At 33.2% G+C, this 18,284-nt stretch overlaps 1 protein-coding gene and 1 pseudogene across 2 annotated transcripts; both read right to left on the bottom strand.

The window, feature by feature from the left end:
• Positions 1 to 588: 588 nt before the first annotated feature.
• Positions 589 to 6,810, bottom strand: LOC111299918 (branched-chain amino acid aminotransferase 2, chloroplastic-like). Its single transcript, XM_022895440.2, has 10 exons — positions 6,459 to 6,810; positions 6,273 to 6,367; positions 5,722 to 5,899; positions 5,165 to 5,341; positions 4,945 to 5,076; positions 4,188 to 4,286; positions 3,933 to 4,049; positions 3,041 to 3,136; positions 1,920 to 2,032; positions 589 to 931 (listed from the first exon to the last, which is right to left on the bottom strand). Exons 1-10 carry the CDS (start codon positions 6,612 to 6,614, stop codon positions 814 to 816), a joined length of 1,281 nt encoding a protein of 426 aa, XP_022751175.2. The 5' UTR covers positions 6,615 to 6,810; the 3' UTR covers positions 589 to 813.
• A 1,688-nt stretch (positions 6,811 to 8,498) lies between these two features.
• LOC111299916 (uncharacterized) lies at positions 8,499 to 16,578 on the bottom strand (annotated as a pseudogene). The gene is made up of 10 exons (XR_016329989.1): positions 16,095 to 16,578; positions 15,816 to 16,002; positions 15,554 to 15,687; positions 15,341 to 15,452; positions 15,100 to 15,223; positions 10,742 to 10,891; positions 10,474 to 10,629; positions 10,264 to 10,343; positions 10,138 to 10,187; positions 8,499 to 8,993 (listed from the first exon to the last, which is right to left on the bottom strand). The product of XR_016329989.1 is annotated as an uncharacterized LOC111299916 (transcript).
• Positions 16,579 to 18,284: the final 1,706 nt, after the last annotated feature.

Raw genomic sequence — 18,284 nt, 5'->3', positions numbered from 1 at the left:
ACTGATTCAAAGGTTTATATACATGCATATATATCTTTCAATTTCAGATAAAAACATTGACAAATGTTACACTGCTACGGAGGCCTAAGACTTGCATTGCCTTTTAAGAAAGAACATGAATATGAAGGGAAAGTCTTGAAACATGTTGGCTTTAATTAGTCTTGTGTTTTCAAATTATCTACCAATAGATTCTGATGTACTGTCTTCAATCGTTCATCACAAACTGGAAGCCAAAGAGAAATAACTAAAAAAAAAAAAGCATGTTTTTGGAAGTGTGTATCAATGTCAATCCAAATAAGTGATTTAAACCAAATACTAGAAATCTTTCAGAAAGTTTTTGGACACATCACATGAAGGAAAGAAGCAATTAATGGATTAGGGTTTCTATACTTAATAGTGGGTGACGTTGTGGGCTGGACTTGACTTAGCTAGCTCTGATCTGACCCATCATAGGCCGAATGGGTGATGTTGTGGGCTGGATTTGACATGACGAGCTCTGATCTGACCCATCAAAGGCCGAACGGTCTTTTCTAGTAGTTAGTGGGAAACAACCATGGCGAGCGACACAAGAGCCCGAGGGCCCATCAGTTGGGGCAAAGAAAGAAACTACAATAAAAAAAATTGCTTTGGAAAACCAATCCAAACCTTCGACAAAATGTAGCAAATGTCGAAACATCTATTTCCATCTTTATTTTCCTGCTCTAAAACAAGTTTGAAAAGATTATACTGATAAATTCAATATCCTTGTGTAAACAAAAACACTAAAACTGAGGCCTAAATGCAAACCAGATGTGATTACAGTGTATGCCTAACTCAACTCAACTCAACAGTCCAATTCATTTTGTCTTCTATAAGACCCATCTGGAGTCTAGTAAGCACCGAGTATAGCTGCTGAGAAACAGTACCAAAACCATCCTCTCCATATGAAACCCTGCACATTTAAATTTTATAACAAGTTTAATTTGTCATAACTGGATGCAAAACCAAGAATATATGCAACCGACTTCAGCGTTTAGGCAAGGCAAGCGAGAATAGCAGTCTCTCGCTTCAACAAGATGTAGCTCCTATGACTTTTAACACATTTTAACTAAGCGTTTTATTTTCAATTAAAGGAAAAGGAGACAAGTTGAGCTTCATTTGGTAGGTTTTATTAATTTTAAATTAAATTATCTAAAATCAAATTAACCAAATTAGTTTGCTTTAGTTTAATTAATCAAACCAAATTTGTTAATTTTGAAAATTAATCAACCGAATTTATTGAATTAGTTCGATTAATTTTTTTAATTAACAGAATAATAAAATATATTCAAATTAAATTATATTTTAAACTCTTAATTTTTCATATTTAAAATAAATTAAACAAAATGATCTAAAATAATATTCAATTATCAAAATAATAAATTAAAAACTCTAACAACTTATAAAATAAAATAATTTATTTAATGTATTTTTAATTTTATATAGGATTTTGTTATATTTTAAATTAACTGAAAATCAAAATTTTTCTAAAATTATTTTCAATAACCGACTGATTAACCAAATTAATTCAACAGATTAATTCAATTTTAACCGAATTGTGAACAGCCCTGTTCACAACAATAGGTGCAATTATTTACAAAGGTTATCGAGTGTTGTTGAACAAAATATTTTCTTTTTTCTTCCAATCAATGTCCATCTAAAAGTTAGGCTCCACTATCATCAATCGCCACTCTTAATTTTCCATATTTTTGGAATGTTAAAATTCCATTGACTAAAATAATTGCCGCATGCAAAAGTAACTAATAAACACTACATGCTTACCATCTCTATCTCCCACAAGAGGAGACAAAACTAAAAATGGAAGATGTAAACAGAACATGTAGAGTCAAAATTATTAAGTTAAACAAAAATTCATTTACTCAACTGCATAGAGAATTTACCTTTTACCCTTAGAAGTAATGCTGCCAACGGGTGACACTACAACCGCTGTCCCTGTGCAGAAAACTTCATCAGCATCAAGTAATTCATCCACTGGCACAAGGCGTTCCTCAACCTGCATCATCAGCAGATGAGCATCAGAAAGTAATCCAAGGTGCTCCCTCACATACTCTCACTGATGCAGACAAGCCACAATTATGATTTCATACAATATGAAATTAAAAAAAAAAAGAAATTATTAACTAAATCCAGATGAAACCATCCATATAAAAGTAGAAAAGGTGGCTGCATCAAAGAGTATTGCAGAATACCTACTAATGTATTCAGAAGATATGAACAAGTGAAAAAACTTCATTAACAAGAAAAAATAGCTCACTGTCTTTTTCCCATTTTCTCCAGGTTCTAAGATCTGCAAGCCTCTATCACTAAAATGTAATTCTAATTTCTAAGTACCAATAACCACTCTGAGACATTCTTTCATAAGCAAAACATGGTCAACAAACACCAAAAACCCTTATCCACATTAGCACAACAACATTCCACAAGTTGCAGAAATCAAACACTAGACATTCTCCATGATCCAATATGTAAATTCAGAACCACAGGGCTCCTGTAAGAACCCTGGCCATATTTTGATTCCTGAATCATTGATGTATGGGAACTCTTATAGGCAGGCAACAAAGAATACTATATTTTCAATGAACATATTATGTACAACTCTATTATTTCAGCAAAAAATCTGAAAAAGGAATTGCAAGGACTGCAGGCAAAAGTTTGATAAGAACCTCAGTTGCCCTCCATTTTCAAGCAATAGGGCTTTTGTAAAGCCCACTTTATCATATGAGAATCTGTGACAACTTGGAACACTAATATTTAGGCAACAAGCATTTGAACTATGTCTGCATAAAATTAAGTACAAGTCTAACTTTCTACAAACATCACATGGCAACACTCCAACTAAGTCAGCTATGCCTAGAATTGGTGTATGAACAACAGATGTGGGCAAAAAACCATAGCATAACTAGAATGGCCAGTCGAATTATATAAACATTCCCGGAAACATGTAGCATTACTTTTGACAAAATGAATTTATCAACAGTCTTCCAAACTATAGAACAAGTACCTGGAACCCTTGGCTTCGAGCAACATCAATTATACTCTTTCTTGTGATGCCAGGTAAGATTGTTCCCTTTATTGCAGGAGTCGAGATGACATTACCCTAAAAACACAAAATTTAAGTTAAAGAAAAGGGATTACATTAGTGACAACTACACTATCTAAATATGTTTTAGCTCATCAACCACAGTTGAGTGTAGAAGGATCTGAAACAAGCCTTATTTAACTCAGAAATCTAAACTCTTCGACAGAATTTTATCTTAGAGACAGAATAAATTCAAGATGTTTCATTCAATCATTCAAGCACAATTATTTTATCGTAAATAGATTAAACAAAATATCCTTACATATTGCTTGAACTGCACAAGTATTTAGAGATACTAGATTTAACAAATATGGATTCTAAGCAGCTGCATCATAGTAGAAGTAAAAGTTTTAAAATCATAGTAGAAGTAAAAGTTTTAATAAGTGGCTGTAGTAACACAGATATATGTAGGAGTCATTCAGTCAAAGTCAAAACAATATGACAATAACGGAAGCCCCATTTTCTAGTTGAGAGCCGCTGAGAGGCTAAAATGGTGGGAATCTTTTTTTTTTTTTTTATTCTAGTGCATGACGTAAACATTCAAGGTGAAGATAAAGCAAGGAGATCATGGTAACAGAAAATGGTCCGCTGACAAAGCATGGTTATGAAGTTTCGATATTAAGACATATATATCAGTTGAACACATTGAACAAGATTTTCAAAGAAGGAAGAATGCAGAAAGCTGGGGCAATATCCTGTTTAAAATGAGATTGATGTTTAACATTTCTTCTCTCTATGATAGAATGAGTAATGCAACAATTCTAGATGATAAAAAATATATATTAACTAGCAACAAATAAATTGACCGTAATACCTTAACCATGAAAATGTTGCAAGAGGAAACTTCCTCCAAATACTTTTTGTTAACACAATCAAGATAGAGGACATCGGAATATCCTTTGGCTTTTGCAGCAGATTGTGCCTTTAAGACCTACATATATGATATAAAGAGAAAGCATTAGCTTGTAGAAATTAATGAGTTTCATTGTTTCACTACCAAAAACATTTCAACTGTCTAAGGCATAAAAATTGGTGAATGGATTCACCAAGCACCAGAAAGCTAGCTTACCGCAGCATAATTCCCGATAGTTTTAACACCCCCAGTGCCACCAGGAGTTGCACGATGCAATTCATGCTCGACAATTAAATTAATTGGAGCAACACCTTCCTGGAATCATATATAAATCATGGTGATTGAATAATTATCATATGACAGTTTGCCAAAACTATCAAAACAAGGAAATAGAAGGAATACCAAAGAGTAAACCTCATGCAAACGTTTGACCAAAAAAACCTAATGTAAATGATTATACCTCCAAACAGAAAGTTAATAGCTTGATATTATAAACCTTCATTTAAGTAAGAAGAACATGGTTGAAGGAAGAAGGATTTTAGACTTAACAGAGAACAATCATGAATGCTTGCTTATCTCATACAAACAAAACAACAAACACCTTCATTGAGTACAAATTTATGGCAGTTATAAACATAAGGCCAATAAAATCTTTCTAAAATATTTGATATGTAAAATTATGACAGTTTATAGTAAACCAGTCTCTGGCTCAACGAGGATACACACATGTAGGAAAATATTTCACATAAAATAGCAATTCGTTTTTCAATTCGAATGTGTTGTATTGCTTTCAGGATAAAGTTATTTTGCATACAAAGTCATGCCTAATATTTTCCTCCAAGGTTATGTATAAAGACATAACTTTAAACCTATAACAAATTATATAGCTAATGTATCCCTCTTGCATGGCCAAAGAAAAGGAAGCATGTTTAAGCTTATGCATGATTAAAATCAAACAATGAAGATAATGAACCTTAAAATAGTTTCCCACAGGTGAGACAAAAATAAGAAAGGTGTACTCAGGAGCAGGTGCAAGACCAAGGACAGCTCCACTCCCCATGAGCAATGGCCTGATGTACAAGGACCCTTTACCTGGTGGGGGAACCTGAAATCAGAAATTAATAATTTACTCATAAAACGGGTAAAGTCAAATGGTAACCAAACTCATCCTTCCAATCAAGGTTAATAGTTACCCAACGTTTGTTTGCCAGGACAGTTTCCTTTACAGCTTCCACAAACTGCTCAACAGTGGGTGACAGCATGCACATCCTCTCTGCACCCAGCCTCATTCGAAGAGCATTTTCCTCAGGACGAAAAAGAAGAACATTACCATCTTCTTTCCTGTAGGCTTTGAGACCTTCAAATAATCCCTATAGACAAACAATAAAATGATGATGGGAGAGAGAAAAAAGAACTACTACATCACGATGCCTAAAGACAAATTAAAAATAAGTTTTATGTAGAAAAGTTAAATGGGGTTCTAACAGCAAATCATCTTAGAGCAATATGCTTAGATATCACGCATCATGAAATCTCTCTTCCTTTGTCTCTTTTAGCGGGAAGGTGGTGAAGGAGGTCATGTTACATAATGTAGGTATATGACAAACTTAATTTGTAAGCATATGCAAATAAGAATAGATGCATGTATACTGAACAGCAAGCATCATTTAACTGTAATGGCCAAGTAGCAAAATGAAATCTAAGCAAAAGCTGAAGATAAAATTCAGGCATGAAAATTAAAAAATCTGACCTGTCCATAATTTAAGACCCCAGATGAGGGGCTTAATTCAATATTTCCAAACCGTTGTAATTCACCTTTAGAGAAGTTTCCACCTTGCGTACACTTCATCATATACATATAATCAGTAGGAATAAACCCAAATCCAAGATTGTCCCACTCTATATCAGCTAACTCAGATGCTTCAGCGCTGCATTCAACACAGTGAAGTCACATGCACAGAAGAAAAAAAAATTACCATTTAGGATTGAAAGAAGCAGAGTAACGGATGAAATTTAACAATATCATAATGACACCCACAGGCAGAGAACTTTTTTAAGCAAATAAGAGAAGTAACGGATGAAATTTAACAATATCATAATTAATGATACCTACACCTGCTAATGCGAACCTTTCTTTCACTTTATATCAAAATTAAAACTTTTATTAAAAAAAAAAATGCAAAAGCAAAGAAGTATCCAAAAGGAGCCTAAATGACAAAAAAAAAAAAAGTAAATAAAGTGCAATGAAACTGAACAAATCAAATGCAATTTGATCATATAAAGAAAACAAAGAGCACGCACCTATAAGAATCGGATAACACAGCAGCACTCCTAAAAGGAGAGCTAATTTGATTAATATTGTGACAGGAAGCAGGAGCTAAAACTTGATTCTGTAACTGCAAAAGAAACGCGTAGCAAAATAAGCAAAATCAAATACGCAACTGAGAAGAAGAAGAAGAAAAGGAAAGAATAGAAAAGTGAAGTTACCTTGAGAATTTGCGGCTGAGAGAGACACGTGCGATGAGAAGAGGAAAGAGGTAGAAATGTAGCGGCGGCGACGGAGGAGGAGGAGGAGAAGGAAGAGCGAGAAGGGCAAAGAAGGTAATATGGCTGAAGACCAGCTAGGACGGCAGTACTCCCCATTTTCTCTTTCTCTTTTTTCTCTCTGCTACAAAGCTAATTTTCGTTTCTTTCTCTTTCTCTCTCTTCCTTTTCTCTTTGTATTTGTGTTGCAGGCTGCAGAAGAGGGCTGACTCTATCTGCCTCACATCAATACATACTATCGAAGTTGTTCCCAAGCAAATTTGGGAAGGACAACTGGATCAGTTAAATTTTAATTACACGCCATTTGTCAGTCAATTAGGTTATAAGTTTCTGTGTTTCAATGTTTAAGTTTGGAAAATAATAAAAATGTAAAGACAATGATAGATGGATATGATTTTTAAAAAATCAAAAATTATTTATAATTGAATTCTTTTAAAAATATAATTAAAATGATTTACTTATTTTTAATAATTAAAAATAACTGAATCGATAAGAAATTAATTGATTCATAAAAAATTAAATTTTTAGTTGTAAGAAATATTAAGCAAATACTTAATATTAAAAGTTAATTGTTTCAGGTCATTGAATCGTTGGTGAATAATTTAGATTACGATCTTTGTTTAAAAATGATAGTATATGGTTTTATTTTTTATCAATTTTTAAGAAATAATATTGTTTTGTAAGAATTAATGGGTTATAAATATAAAGAAAATGATTTTTTAATTTACATAAAAAAAGTGTTTTTTGTGAATTATTCATGAAAAAAGATTTGAAGCATATATATTATAATTTAGATTGTTAAAAAGCAAGTAGCTTGAGAAAAATAAAAATATTTGTTTCTATTTGATAAATTTTTTATTGATTTTTATATATTCAATTGCCTCAAATGTACAAGGTAAAGGTTGTAAAGTTTCAAATCTATCATTTGTAAATCAATCATATGATAAATAAATTATTTTTGAAAATTATAGTGTATATATGCATATATTAAATACTTTGAATAGTATAAATTATTATTTTATATTTTTCTTCACTTTAAAATTTAAATTTTATGATATTACTATTATTAAAAACAATTATATATGAAGATTATATTTTAGTTATGTCCATGAAGCAAAGTGAGAGCACTTATCTAATTTAAACTAAATCAGACTTTGCTCTTAAAATAATTAAAATTTAATTGGACTACTTTTTTGTTTTTGAAATAAAATTATAAATATAATTACAACCGAAAACAATGAAATATGACTATCGAAAAGGATATTATAAAATAAAATAAAAAATAATAGCACCAATGGATTCTACTTAACATTCGGTTTTAGGATTAGAACTGACTCATTAAGACAATTACTCACCATGACTGGGCCCACTGTAGAAGTCTACCCAGCCGCCAGTGGGCCCAACTTATGTTAATAATTTTCTTTTTTTTTTTTTACGAAGATTTCAGTGTTATTTGAAAAAACAGAATTGAATTATTGTTGTTTATTTCTAACCAACTATTTTTTTTATTTTACATAAAAAAATTCTCTTAAATGGTCAATAACGTCTCACAATTTTATTGTATAAATGAATAATCAACCGTTTATCGAGTAAATTTTTTTCTTTTGAATAAATAAATAAAATCTATTTTTAAACACTTGTTACTAAACTTCAAAACTTAATTCAATTATTTAAATTTTAAATTTAATTATTATTCATACTTTTTATTTTAAGAGATTACATCTAATATATTTAAAATTTAAATTTCAACCTTTCCAATCTCTTTTTTTTTTCTCCAAATTATCTTATTCTCTGGCTACGTGCCAAAAAAAAAAAACTGAGCAAAATCTATCTGATTTTGTCGTCATATAACCCATAAACCAACACATAACCTATCACACCTGCCGCTGAAACTAGAAATATCAGAAACCAACTACTAAACATTAAACAAACCCACACACACAAACACAGAGAGGATGGAGAAGCATTACAACAAGACCCGAGTTAGTTAAAGCTGTTCACATCTTTAATTGCTGTAAGGCAAATTGATCCCTTCCAAGTATATACTACTGACTAATGCTATTTTGCAATACACCCAAAAAGGAATGCCAACGCTGCTTCTGTCAAGATTGATCTATCATAATGATAAAACATACAACATTTCATGGCTTTGAGAAAGTATCAGTTTTCCTTCCATGCGCGTGCATCATTGCATGAGTGAGATTAACCAACAGAAGAGGTTACGGGAAAAAGTTTATTAGGCAATTGCAAATGGAAAAAATGTGCAGAAGCAGCAGAACTTGGAAGCTATTTACACAGTTATTTACAATGACTTCGATGCCCCAACAATCTTTCACATCTACATGTTGAAGGTTGCTTTCAATTTCTTACGGTGGTTATCCAGCCAACCTTCGATCAGCTTGATCTCAGTTGGCCTCTGTTCCACTAACCAATCAGGGTCCTCAGTCGTGGAGGCACGCAAATCTATGTGATGAGCACCTGAAACATTGCATTAGTAAAATCTGTTAGAATCCCTTTTTTTGTCAAACACAGAACACACAACTTGTTAAAACATTGCATCAGTTAATGTCCCTAACTGTATTCCACATGTACTGCCTTCCTGTAATTGTGCTATTAACAGCATTAAAAAGTGTTCTGTCAAGAGCTATAATAATTAACAATTCATCTGCTAGCAGATAACTAATGCTAAATCATGTTATCTAAACTAATTCTAGCCTCCACATCAATCTCATTTGGCTTATAAGCAAGCAAGAATCAATGAATTATCATTGAAGATGCTCAAAACTAAAACTTAAAATAAACAAGAGCAGGAACCTTCATTTACTTGATGTCAAGACAAAACATACTCATGAAAATTTAGAAAAGTGGATTCGGTGGGAAATCCATCAGATAGGTATTGATCAATAGACTATTCCTAAATCTTATAAGATCAAACTGAAGCTTTGTACTAATTACTCCATGATTATAATTGTTAGACTAGGTAGATATGATGCTTGAATGTCCACCACAGAACAAAGCACAGGGCCAAAAGAAAGGGTTCATAAATTCATAAACTTAGGTTGCTGTTGTGTGTTCATGGATTGGTTGTCTTAGTTGTTAAACAAAAGGAAAAGGAAAGCTATAACTGAAAATGTGTAAGATTCTTTGCGTGATCTGATCTTATGCTTGCTAGATTTGTTGCCTTCAAATTAGGACATTGAGATTAACAAATTATAAAATTAAGTTAAAAACTAAAAAGAACTGCATTAATGGAAGTTAGAAGCAGCAACAATTGAAGATTTACTTACATGTGAAAAATCTTAGGATCATGCTATAATTTGAGACAGAATTTATATTGAAGACAAAGGATCAATGAGGACAAGACAAAAGGCCAACAAAATGTCAGGTCTGAACTACAGCTAAAGACTATATGTAGACCGTAGAGGAGGCCCATCCGTAGCAGAAATGAGAAAAAGAATCCATAAAGTGAGTCAATTAGCCATTCAGGGCCTTCATTAATTGATTGGATAGTGTTATAGATGACCTCTTATTCATTCAAGATACCAGCTGATCAGCTACCTTATATCCCAATTTATTACACTCATCAAAAGATGAAGTAAAAGATCACTTCAGAAAGGATTACCTTCTTCCGTAACAAGAGCAAAAATTGTTTTAGATATATTCTTCAAAACACTGCAAAGAATAATATCAACATTCATCAGAAACTACATGACTAAAACTTTGATAAAAATCAATATAAGAAGCTCACCTGCCACCACTCCAAGGATCCGATAGACCACTTGAGAATATGATGTTGCTTCCAAAGAATTTCAATACATGCTCGATATCCTTCATATAACAACAAAGGCCTATTCATTATTCTTCATATCAACATATAATCAGTCATTTAAGGCAGCACAAGATAAACCATGTAAATTGAAGGAACTAGCCAACATATAGTAATATATCTTTCTATTACATGTCCACCAAATTCGGTTGTTATCCATCTAGGCCTTGGTGTCACCTGGAAATCCCTCCTGCACTCTTCTTGGTAAGCAGAGTAATCCCAGTCATACGTTGGATACATGCTTGTATTGCTATCACTAGACATTGGTATAACTATCTCAGTGCACACCTAAAGAAAGAACCAGAAATGACAAAAACAATCAGCATTAATGCATAACTATATGATGCTCTGGAGATATATAAAACTCATATAGGAGTAAAAACTAATATCATTCCAATACCTGCCAGTTCCACGCATCCATGGCATGAGGATTATCATCAAGTTGAAAACAGTCAAGATCTCCAGTATAATTGTAGTAAATGCTTACTCCATTGAAATTACTCTCCAGAATGCTAGACCAGTCAGGAGAACCATCAATCTTTCAGCATACCTACAATTTAATTATATTTATTCAAACAAGATCAGGGACAACAGCCAAGTGTATCCCAAAAGAAAACCAAGTTCCAAAATAACAGCAATATCATGCAAAGAGTGCAATAACACAGCAAATGAAAATATTAGCAACAAGAGTTAATAAAGCTTATATGTCTAAGGTTTCCATCATTTGCGAAAACCTAAAAAGAAAGAAAAAGGCATTCTCGCATTAAAAATAAAAATTTTATCTCTTGCACTTTGGATGTTTTGCAAAAAGTTGTTGATTACAAATGCTCCATTGTCTAATATTTTTTCAGAAAAACTGTGATTAATGTTACAATATATGGATGATGCCTTGAAAGCTGGATTCAGACTTGGGTGTATGAACACATGTATGTCTAAAGCCAAAGCTTTTCTTCTTGTAGGAGTTGAGAAAACTAAAGTAGAAGTGCAATCGGAAGAGATTACAAAAAAGATTGCCCCACTTCAAAAAGAATTAAAGCTGCAGAGAGATCTTCAGACTAAGTTATAGAAGAAATTGTAAGCTATTTCTCAATTAAGCAAGACTAACTCTTCTCCATGGATCTACATAGTCAATTAGATATTCTTTTGTTGTTTCTTTACTTCAACATCTTTTTTTTTTTTTTAAGTTTTCTATCTTAGTGTTGCTTGAACACTTGTTGTTTTATTGATATGGACATCCTTTTTTGTTTTTCCATTGCTAGTAATTATTCTTCATTTTTACTTATATGTGATCAAGGAGATTTTTTCTCAACTTTACATTAAGAAGAGAGTATGTCTTAACTCATTGTTCAGGAGATTAATTCAGTTCTTTTAAAAAGCATTAAAGCTGCGGTCAAAAGATTTTCATATAATTTTCATCGTAGTACTTAAGAGATTAAGGCCAAGAAATATGCGATAAAGCTGCAACCAATAATTATATTCTCAATTTATAAGAAAGAGATAATTCTCAACTTGATATAAATAAAGCTCATTTGATAGCAAGTATAAACAATAAAGCTGCGGCCAAAGAATAGGAGATATAACTGCAGCCAAAGAACAATTTTCAATTTGGAGATAATTCTCAACTTGGTACTAAAGAGGTTTATTTGATGGTAAATATGAACAACAGAGTAGCGGCCAAATAATGAGTGATCAAACAGCAGCCTAGAAGTGATTCTCAATTTCATACAAATGAGGTGAATTCTCAACCCAGAAAGAAAAAGATCAAACTCCGCCATGTATTTAAAAAGATAATTTTTTTTTCAACTTAATACCAAGGAGATTAATTTGATTCAAAGCATGAACTATTAAATTGAAGCCAATAAAAGTGGATTCAACACAACGGCCATATCAACTTTGTATCTTAATTTGATTTTGAAGATTAATCTCATGTACAATTCAAGAAAACTTTTAAAATAGTTTAGCGAAAAGAGATAGGTTCTCTACCTGATTCCAGGGAGTTTAACTCTAAACCCAAATCAAAGAGCATCTTTCTCTTCTTGCCTTTTCATCCAAGGTGATGTCTCTTTTACCTAAATAAGAGGAGTTTAACTCAATACTCTCTTTCAAGGAATCAACTTCTCTACTTGGTTGGATCAGAACTATTCTAGTACCTCCTCCTTGTTACTACGATGGAAAATGTGCTAACAAATGTAAAAATGTTTGAAACTTGATAGTTTTCAACTGAATAACTAATATATCAAACTCTCTAAAGAGAAGAAGGATCTTCATAGTTAGCATAAATTATTGCATTCACATGCCCTCGAGGATTATGATGAGTTGGAAGTAGATTATTCTGAACTCCATTGTTTCCAATTAGCACTTCTCTTGCTTGCACCCTTTGATGGAATATTCTACAAAAATTTCTACGTTCAGCAAGTGGATGACCAACTATTCGATGATAGTCACAATACCTTGGGTTGGACTTTTCTTCTACTGTTGGTGGTTGTGAAACATAGGGTAGATTCACATTTTCATCCCTAATCCATTCTTGAAAATGTGCCTTCACTCTCTCAATTGGTACTGAGAATGGTAGAGATTCAATATCATTATCTTGTCTTATTATTTGATTATCTCTTCTAGGGCGCATATTAGGACAAGAAAGTCCCTTCCTTTCTCTTGCTCCTCCTTGAATTGCATCACTGTAAGAGTATTCCTTCTAGTGAAACAACTGACTCATCATTGCCTAAGAACCATATTATTGGTTCTTCTTGCAACTTCAACCAAAGTTGCAAAGGTTGGAAGAGGTAGATTCTCCAAGCGCACCCTATACTCATCTTGGATACATACTTTCACTAGTTCCTTCTCATCATGAGAATCTTGAATACCTAACACTCTTTCCCTGAAACGTTGAATGTCTTCCATAAGATCATTCCATGACTTTTGATGTTCTCTTCCCAAGTTAATCAGAGTAACCTTTTCTTGGTTAGAGAAAAAATTTTCCTCAAACATTCTACACATTTGACTCCAAGATTCAACAAAGCCAAGGGTAAGATTAACAAACCAGGTGTACGATTTTCAATAAGAGATTTAGAGAATTCTTTCAACTTCAAATCATCATCTAATCCAGCTACACCAAGAGTTTCCACAAACTTCATTACATGTACAAGAGCATTTCCAGTCTTGCCAATGAATTGCTTAAACTTAGGACTAGTATAGTCCTTGGGATATGGCTTAGCAGCCATTCTAGTAGGATAAGGTAGCTTAAGATCAAATTTAGAAAAGTTCAAACTTTTGTTCTTCTCTTCAAGCAACTTCTAAAGTTCTTCTTTTGTGACAAAACCCTGAGTTGTGGTCGAAGGAAAAGTTACAATGGAAGTACCGGCAACTAAGGTGTTGTTCACACCAAGATTTTCATTAAAACCAAGATTTGGCACATTTGAAGTGTTTTCTCCATTGCCATTCACAGAAGGGATAACTCCGTCAGAAGTGTTTCTATTCTGATCAATAGTAATTTGGACTTAAAAGGTTGTGGCATTGAAAGATGTAAGTTGGGAGATAGTCTCTTTCAACTTTTTCATCCTCTCTTAGGAAGTTTGAATCATCTTCATCAGTTCTTAGATGTAGGCAGGGGTCTGACATTTGGATTTCCAATAGAATCCTCCATTTTTTCAAGCAAAGCAAGATAAAAAATTGTTTTGCTTAATGCAATCACTCCTCCTTAGTGGAGTCGCCAAATTGTAAATAAGTTTTTTGTTAAGGTGAGGAGGCATTGCATACAAGTAAAACAGGATGTGCCGGGAGACGACGAAGAGGAAGATTGGAACAGATCCTGAAGTATTGAGTGCAAAAGCAAGTGGTGGTAGGTGATGAATTAAAGCTGAGCAGAGAAGAGAATAAAGCTCAAAGAAGGATTTAGGAAGAGCGGACTATAGAGAGAGTTTGAGAGAAAGTTGTGGGAAATCTGTCAAAGTCCCCCCAAAAGTCCTTCAATGTATTGTGGCAATTTCTATTTATAGGTTTTAAGAATAGGAGTTACATATATTAAGTATTGAATAGAAATAATGGCAAATAATGAAAGAATTGACCATTACAAAAGGTATTAATGTATTGTTTAATGGAAGTTTAATTAGCTTTTTGGTAATAGACATAATGAATATAGAAGTTCACTATATATTCTAAAGAAAATGGATAAGCACTCATATTTCAAGGAAAAGTTAAGTGAAAATCTCTTAACTATCTCCATATTTGATCCGTCAAGTCAAGTTCTCCAAAACATCTCAATAGTGGAATTAACCCAAAATCCCTGCCATATTTAAGGATTATTTTCACTTCTTCTTTCGGTAAAATAACATTCGGTGAAGTGTCTTTTGTGGAATAACTCTTAGTAAAACAGCTTGTGTTTCAAGAGTTTTCAGTAAAGGTGTTAGTCTTGTTCTTTAAGGAAGTTGTTCCGAGAACAGGTGTTCCATGAAAGTGTTGTTCCGTGAAGGAGTTGTTTCTTGAATAGTTGTTCCGTAAACAGCAATTCTGTAAAAAAGTTGCTCCATGAATAGCTGTTTCGTAAAATAACCTTTACTAAAACAGTCTTATCACATATTTCGTAATATAACTTTCACTAAATTAATCTTATCACCAATTTTGACTTATCCTCAATTTTAACAACTTCAGAAAATTTTTAAAAAATAAAATATTAGTAATCAAAATCAAGTAGCAACAATATTATACATGATTTTATGCAAGCCATGATAAAAGTTTCAAGTCATAACAATCCCAACTAACCTCTCTTATGGGGTGTCCAGGTAAAGGCATTAAAAAGCTTGAAGGATATGGATAATTAACCGTCACCAAAGAACTAAAAGCAGAATCCAACCAGTTTTTAAGGTCTTGGACACTCTTAAGTTCCCTGCCAAGAGTTTCAAACTAAATCAAATATATAAATATATAGATATGCCCCTGTTGAATCATGCTATAATCTATTACAGCAACATGCACATATAAAAATTTCTTCCATTGTCCTCACCTACACAAGCGAAAAGTTTTGGACACTTGCTGAAGGCTATCCTTTCTCAGACCCTCAAATGTCAGCGCATCCATGATTGTTTTATAGTGTCAAAGCAGCTACTGCTTTCCCGCTATATCGGAAGCCCAAAAAAAAGTGCCCAGTGTTGCAATAGAGACTTCACTATAAACAAAAATTAACAAAGACAAAATAATTTAGAACATCATTGTAAACCTTGAATGAGTTAGAGACAATATTATAAAATGATTCTGGTGGCACAATATCCTCAAACTGGAGAATTGGTGCTGATGAAGCAACCTCCCCAATGGCAATGTGAGGATATTTCAGCCTCATCCATGCCGCCAACACTGTTTCATTAATGCCATAAAGATCAATCACATTATCAAAAACCAATTTCTATAGCAATAACACCATTTCAGAAACACCCAAGACACCAAATTAAATATTTCTTTGAAAAAAAAAATCATGGGCTTACTCCCTCCATTGGAGCCGCCAAATAAAACAACCGGACACCCTTCAGCAGACAAGTTCCTCTTCAAATCAGTAATTAAAACTGCGAAATGACCAAGCGCTTGCTCTGTTGTGATATATGAAAGAGTAGTGGCATTTTTACAAGCCTCTTCTTTACTTCCATACGGCATTGACTACTCATAATACCGATGCTGGCAATATTCCATTACCATTACATTTAATTAGTTTCAACCAAACAGAGCCTAACAACAAAAGGGAAACTTAATATTTGAGTTTAATTTACCTCAGGAAACAGAACCATGGCACCGAATAGAGGGCCAATGTCCCAGAAAAAACCTATGTTGACTGCGAACCATTCGATGTCACCTTCGTTACCGCAATACAGGAAAATTGGACCGAGTCGGGACGCGCCCACCAGTGTTCGGTGTTGATAAGGTAACGTTGCCGGAACCTCGGGAGATCCGAGAAGCTGAAGCGGTCCAGCGGTTGGGAGAAGTACCAGGTTTCGTAATAGTATTGTTGGTGGTTGGTTTTGATTGGATGCGAGTGTTTGCCGAGGAAGCGCGGGAGTTTATTGGAGGGAGAGACATTGGACGGCTGTGATGTGAGGGATGATGAAGGGGATAGTAGAAGGACGGTGATGATGAGGAGGAGGAAGGAGACTGTGGGACTTGCCATTTCTGCGGTCGAGTTTTGTCGGACAAACTCAACTACATTACGGTTTGTTGCGTGTGGAGTTGCAAAGCTTGGAGGTGGGTGAGGTTATGTTCAGGTGCTTGCGGGAGCAGGGAAGAGCGTGGTCTGTCAGTTCTATTCTTTCATGTGATTGACAATATCGTGTTTTCATATCATTAGTTTGTGACAAACTGGGTTGGATTATGGGCTGGGCCTAGAGAGATAAACAACTCAAGGGGCAAACTTTGGGTTTCAAAATAACCCAAAAAAAAGTTTAGATTAGAAGTGTTAATTAACCCAAAATATATATATATATATATATATATAATCTTGAAAAACTTGATAAGTAAGATCTATATGGTGAAATTCAAGGCGGGCTAAGGCAAAATGAAATGTCAGTTGTTAAGCATTAATACAACTCCCTAATATTGAATAAAAAATAAAATCTTTCATAACAATGAAAAAGGTTAAATGTTATAAATGATTCATAAATTATAATAGAATATTTAATGTGATATTTAAATTTAAAAAATTTGTAATATAATACTTAAATTATAAATTTATTAACTAATGTAGTACTTAGATAATTATTTATTTATCGCATATCATCTTTTAAAATTAACCACATTAGAGATATGTGCTATATTATTACATTAGTTAACAGATTATAATTTATATACTATATTAAAAATTTTTAAAATTAGATATTCATTAAACATCTCACTGTAATTTAAGGATTATTGATGATATTAACCCTAATAAAAATTACATAAGAAATTCTTTTTAACTGAGGTAAAATGAAATCATGTCATTAATGGAAATCTCCCAAACAACTACACAATATGAAAGCATGATCTTGATATTCAATTTAGTTTTGAAACATTATAGAAAAAAGATAAAGCCACTTTTGGACAAAAAATCCTTTAAGAAGACATAAAAGTTTGGTTTCCAACTAAACCTCTCTCCCTCTCTCCTTGAAATAGGGCTTTGCCTCCCCCTTTAAACCAAAAAAAAAAAAGAAGATAAGGCCACTCATCTTCATTTTAATCAAGTGCATTGACTTTAACAAGAACTAGAAGATAATTAGTTGATATAAAATGTATTTATGGGGCAATTTGATAATCTCCTTAAATAAGTTTTAAGTTTGCCTTGAATGGCAAGAGGATTAGATGGGGAGTGGGGGGTTCAAAGCTCACATGGGCATGCTTTTGTCTTTATCTAGCCCTTCGCGTGCCGCCCTCTGCTTTTTCAAGTTCATGGTTCATACGAACAAGAAGCTTGAAAACCTTTGGCATAAATTAGTGGGGGCAAGAAATTAAGAGAAAGTTTACAATCCAAAAATAGTATAATAATAATGACATTATTGATGGCAAATCATTCGTTTAATTGATATATTACTCTATCACAAATTGAAATATAAAATAAAATTATCATGTTGAATTTGTGTTATTGGCATGCATTTTGTTGGTTCTATCTCTTTATTTCTTTACCAAGGTTAGGTGGAATCCAATTATCCAACCAAAAATTGGGAACTTAGTACATGAAGGAAGCTTCACACATCGTAGTTGCAATATGTCCACCTTAGGAATGGTCCCTGCCTCAACTGGATGCAAAAGGAGGGGAAAGGTTAAACCATTGCAACCACAATCTCACTTAAAAAGTTCATGTGCATGTAGAGGACAATGACATTTTTGGCTCAAGAGAGAAGACACTTTAGATTCCAAATATTAAGGTTCTATGTTGTAAAAATGATGCTAAGTACACATGAAAGTCTAGTAGAAATTGAACTATATAAAAG

The sequence above is a fragment of the Durio zibethinus genome, chromosome 18 (assembly GCF_047325235.1).
Source record: "Durio zibethinus cultivar Kanyao isolate XHJ-2024 chromosome 18, ASM4732523v1, whole genome shotgun sequence".
NCBI classification, from domain to species: Eukaryota; Viridiplantae; Streptophyta; class Magnoliopsida; order Malvales; family Malvaceae; genus Durio; species Durio zibethinus.
This window is presented reverse-complemented; position numbering and strand designations above follow the sequence as displayed.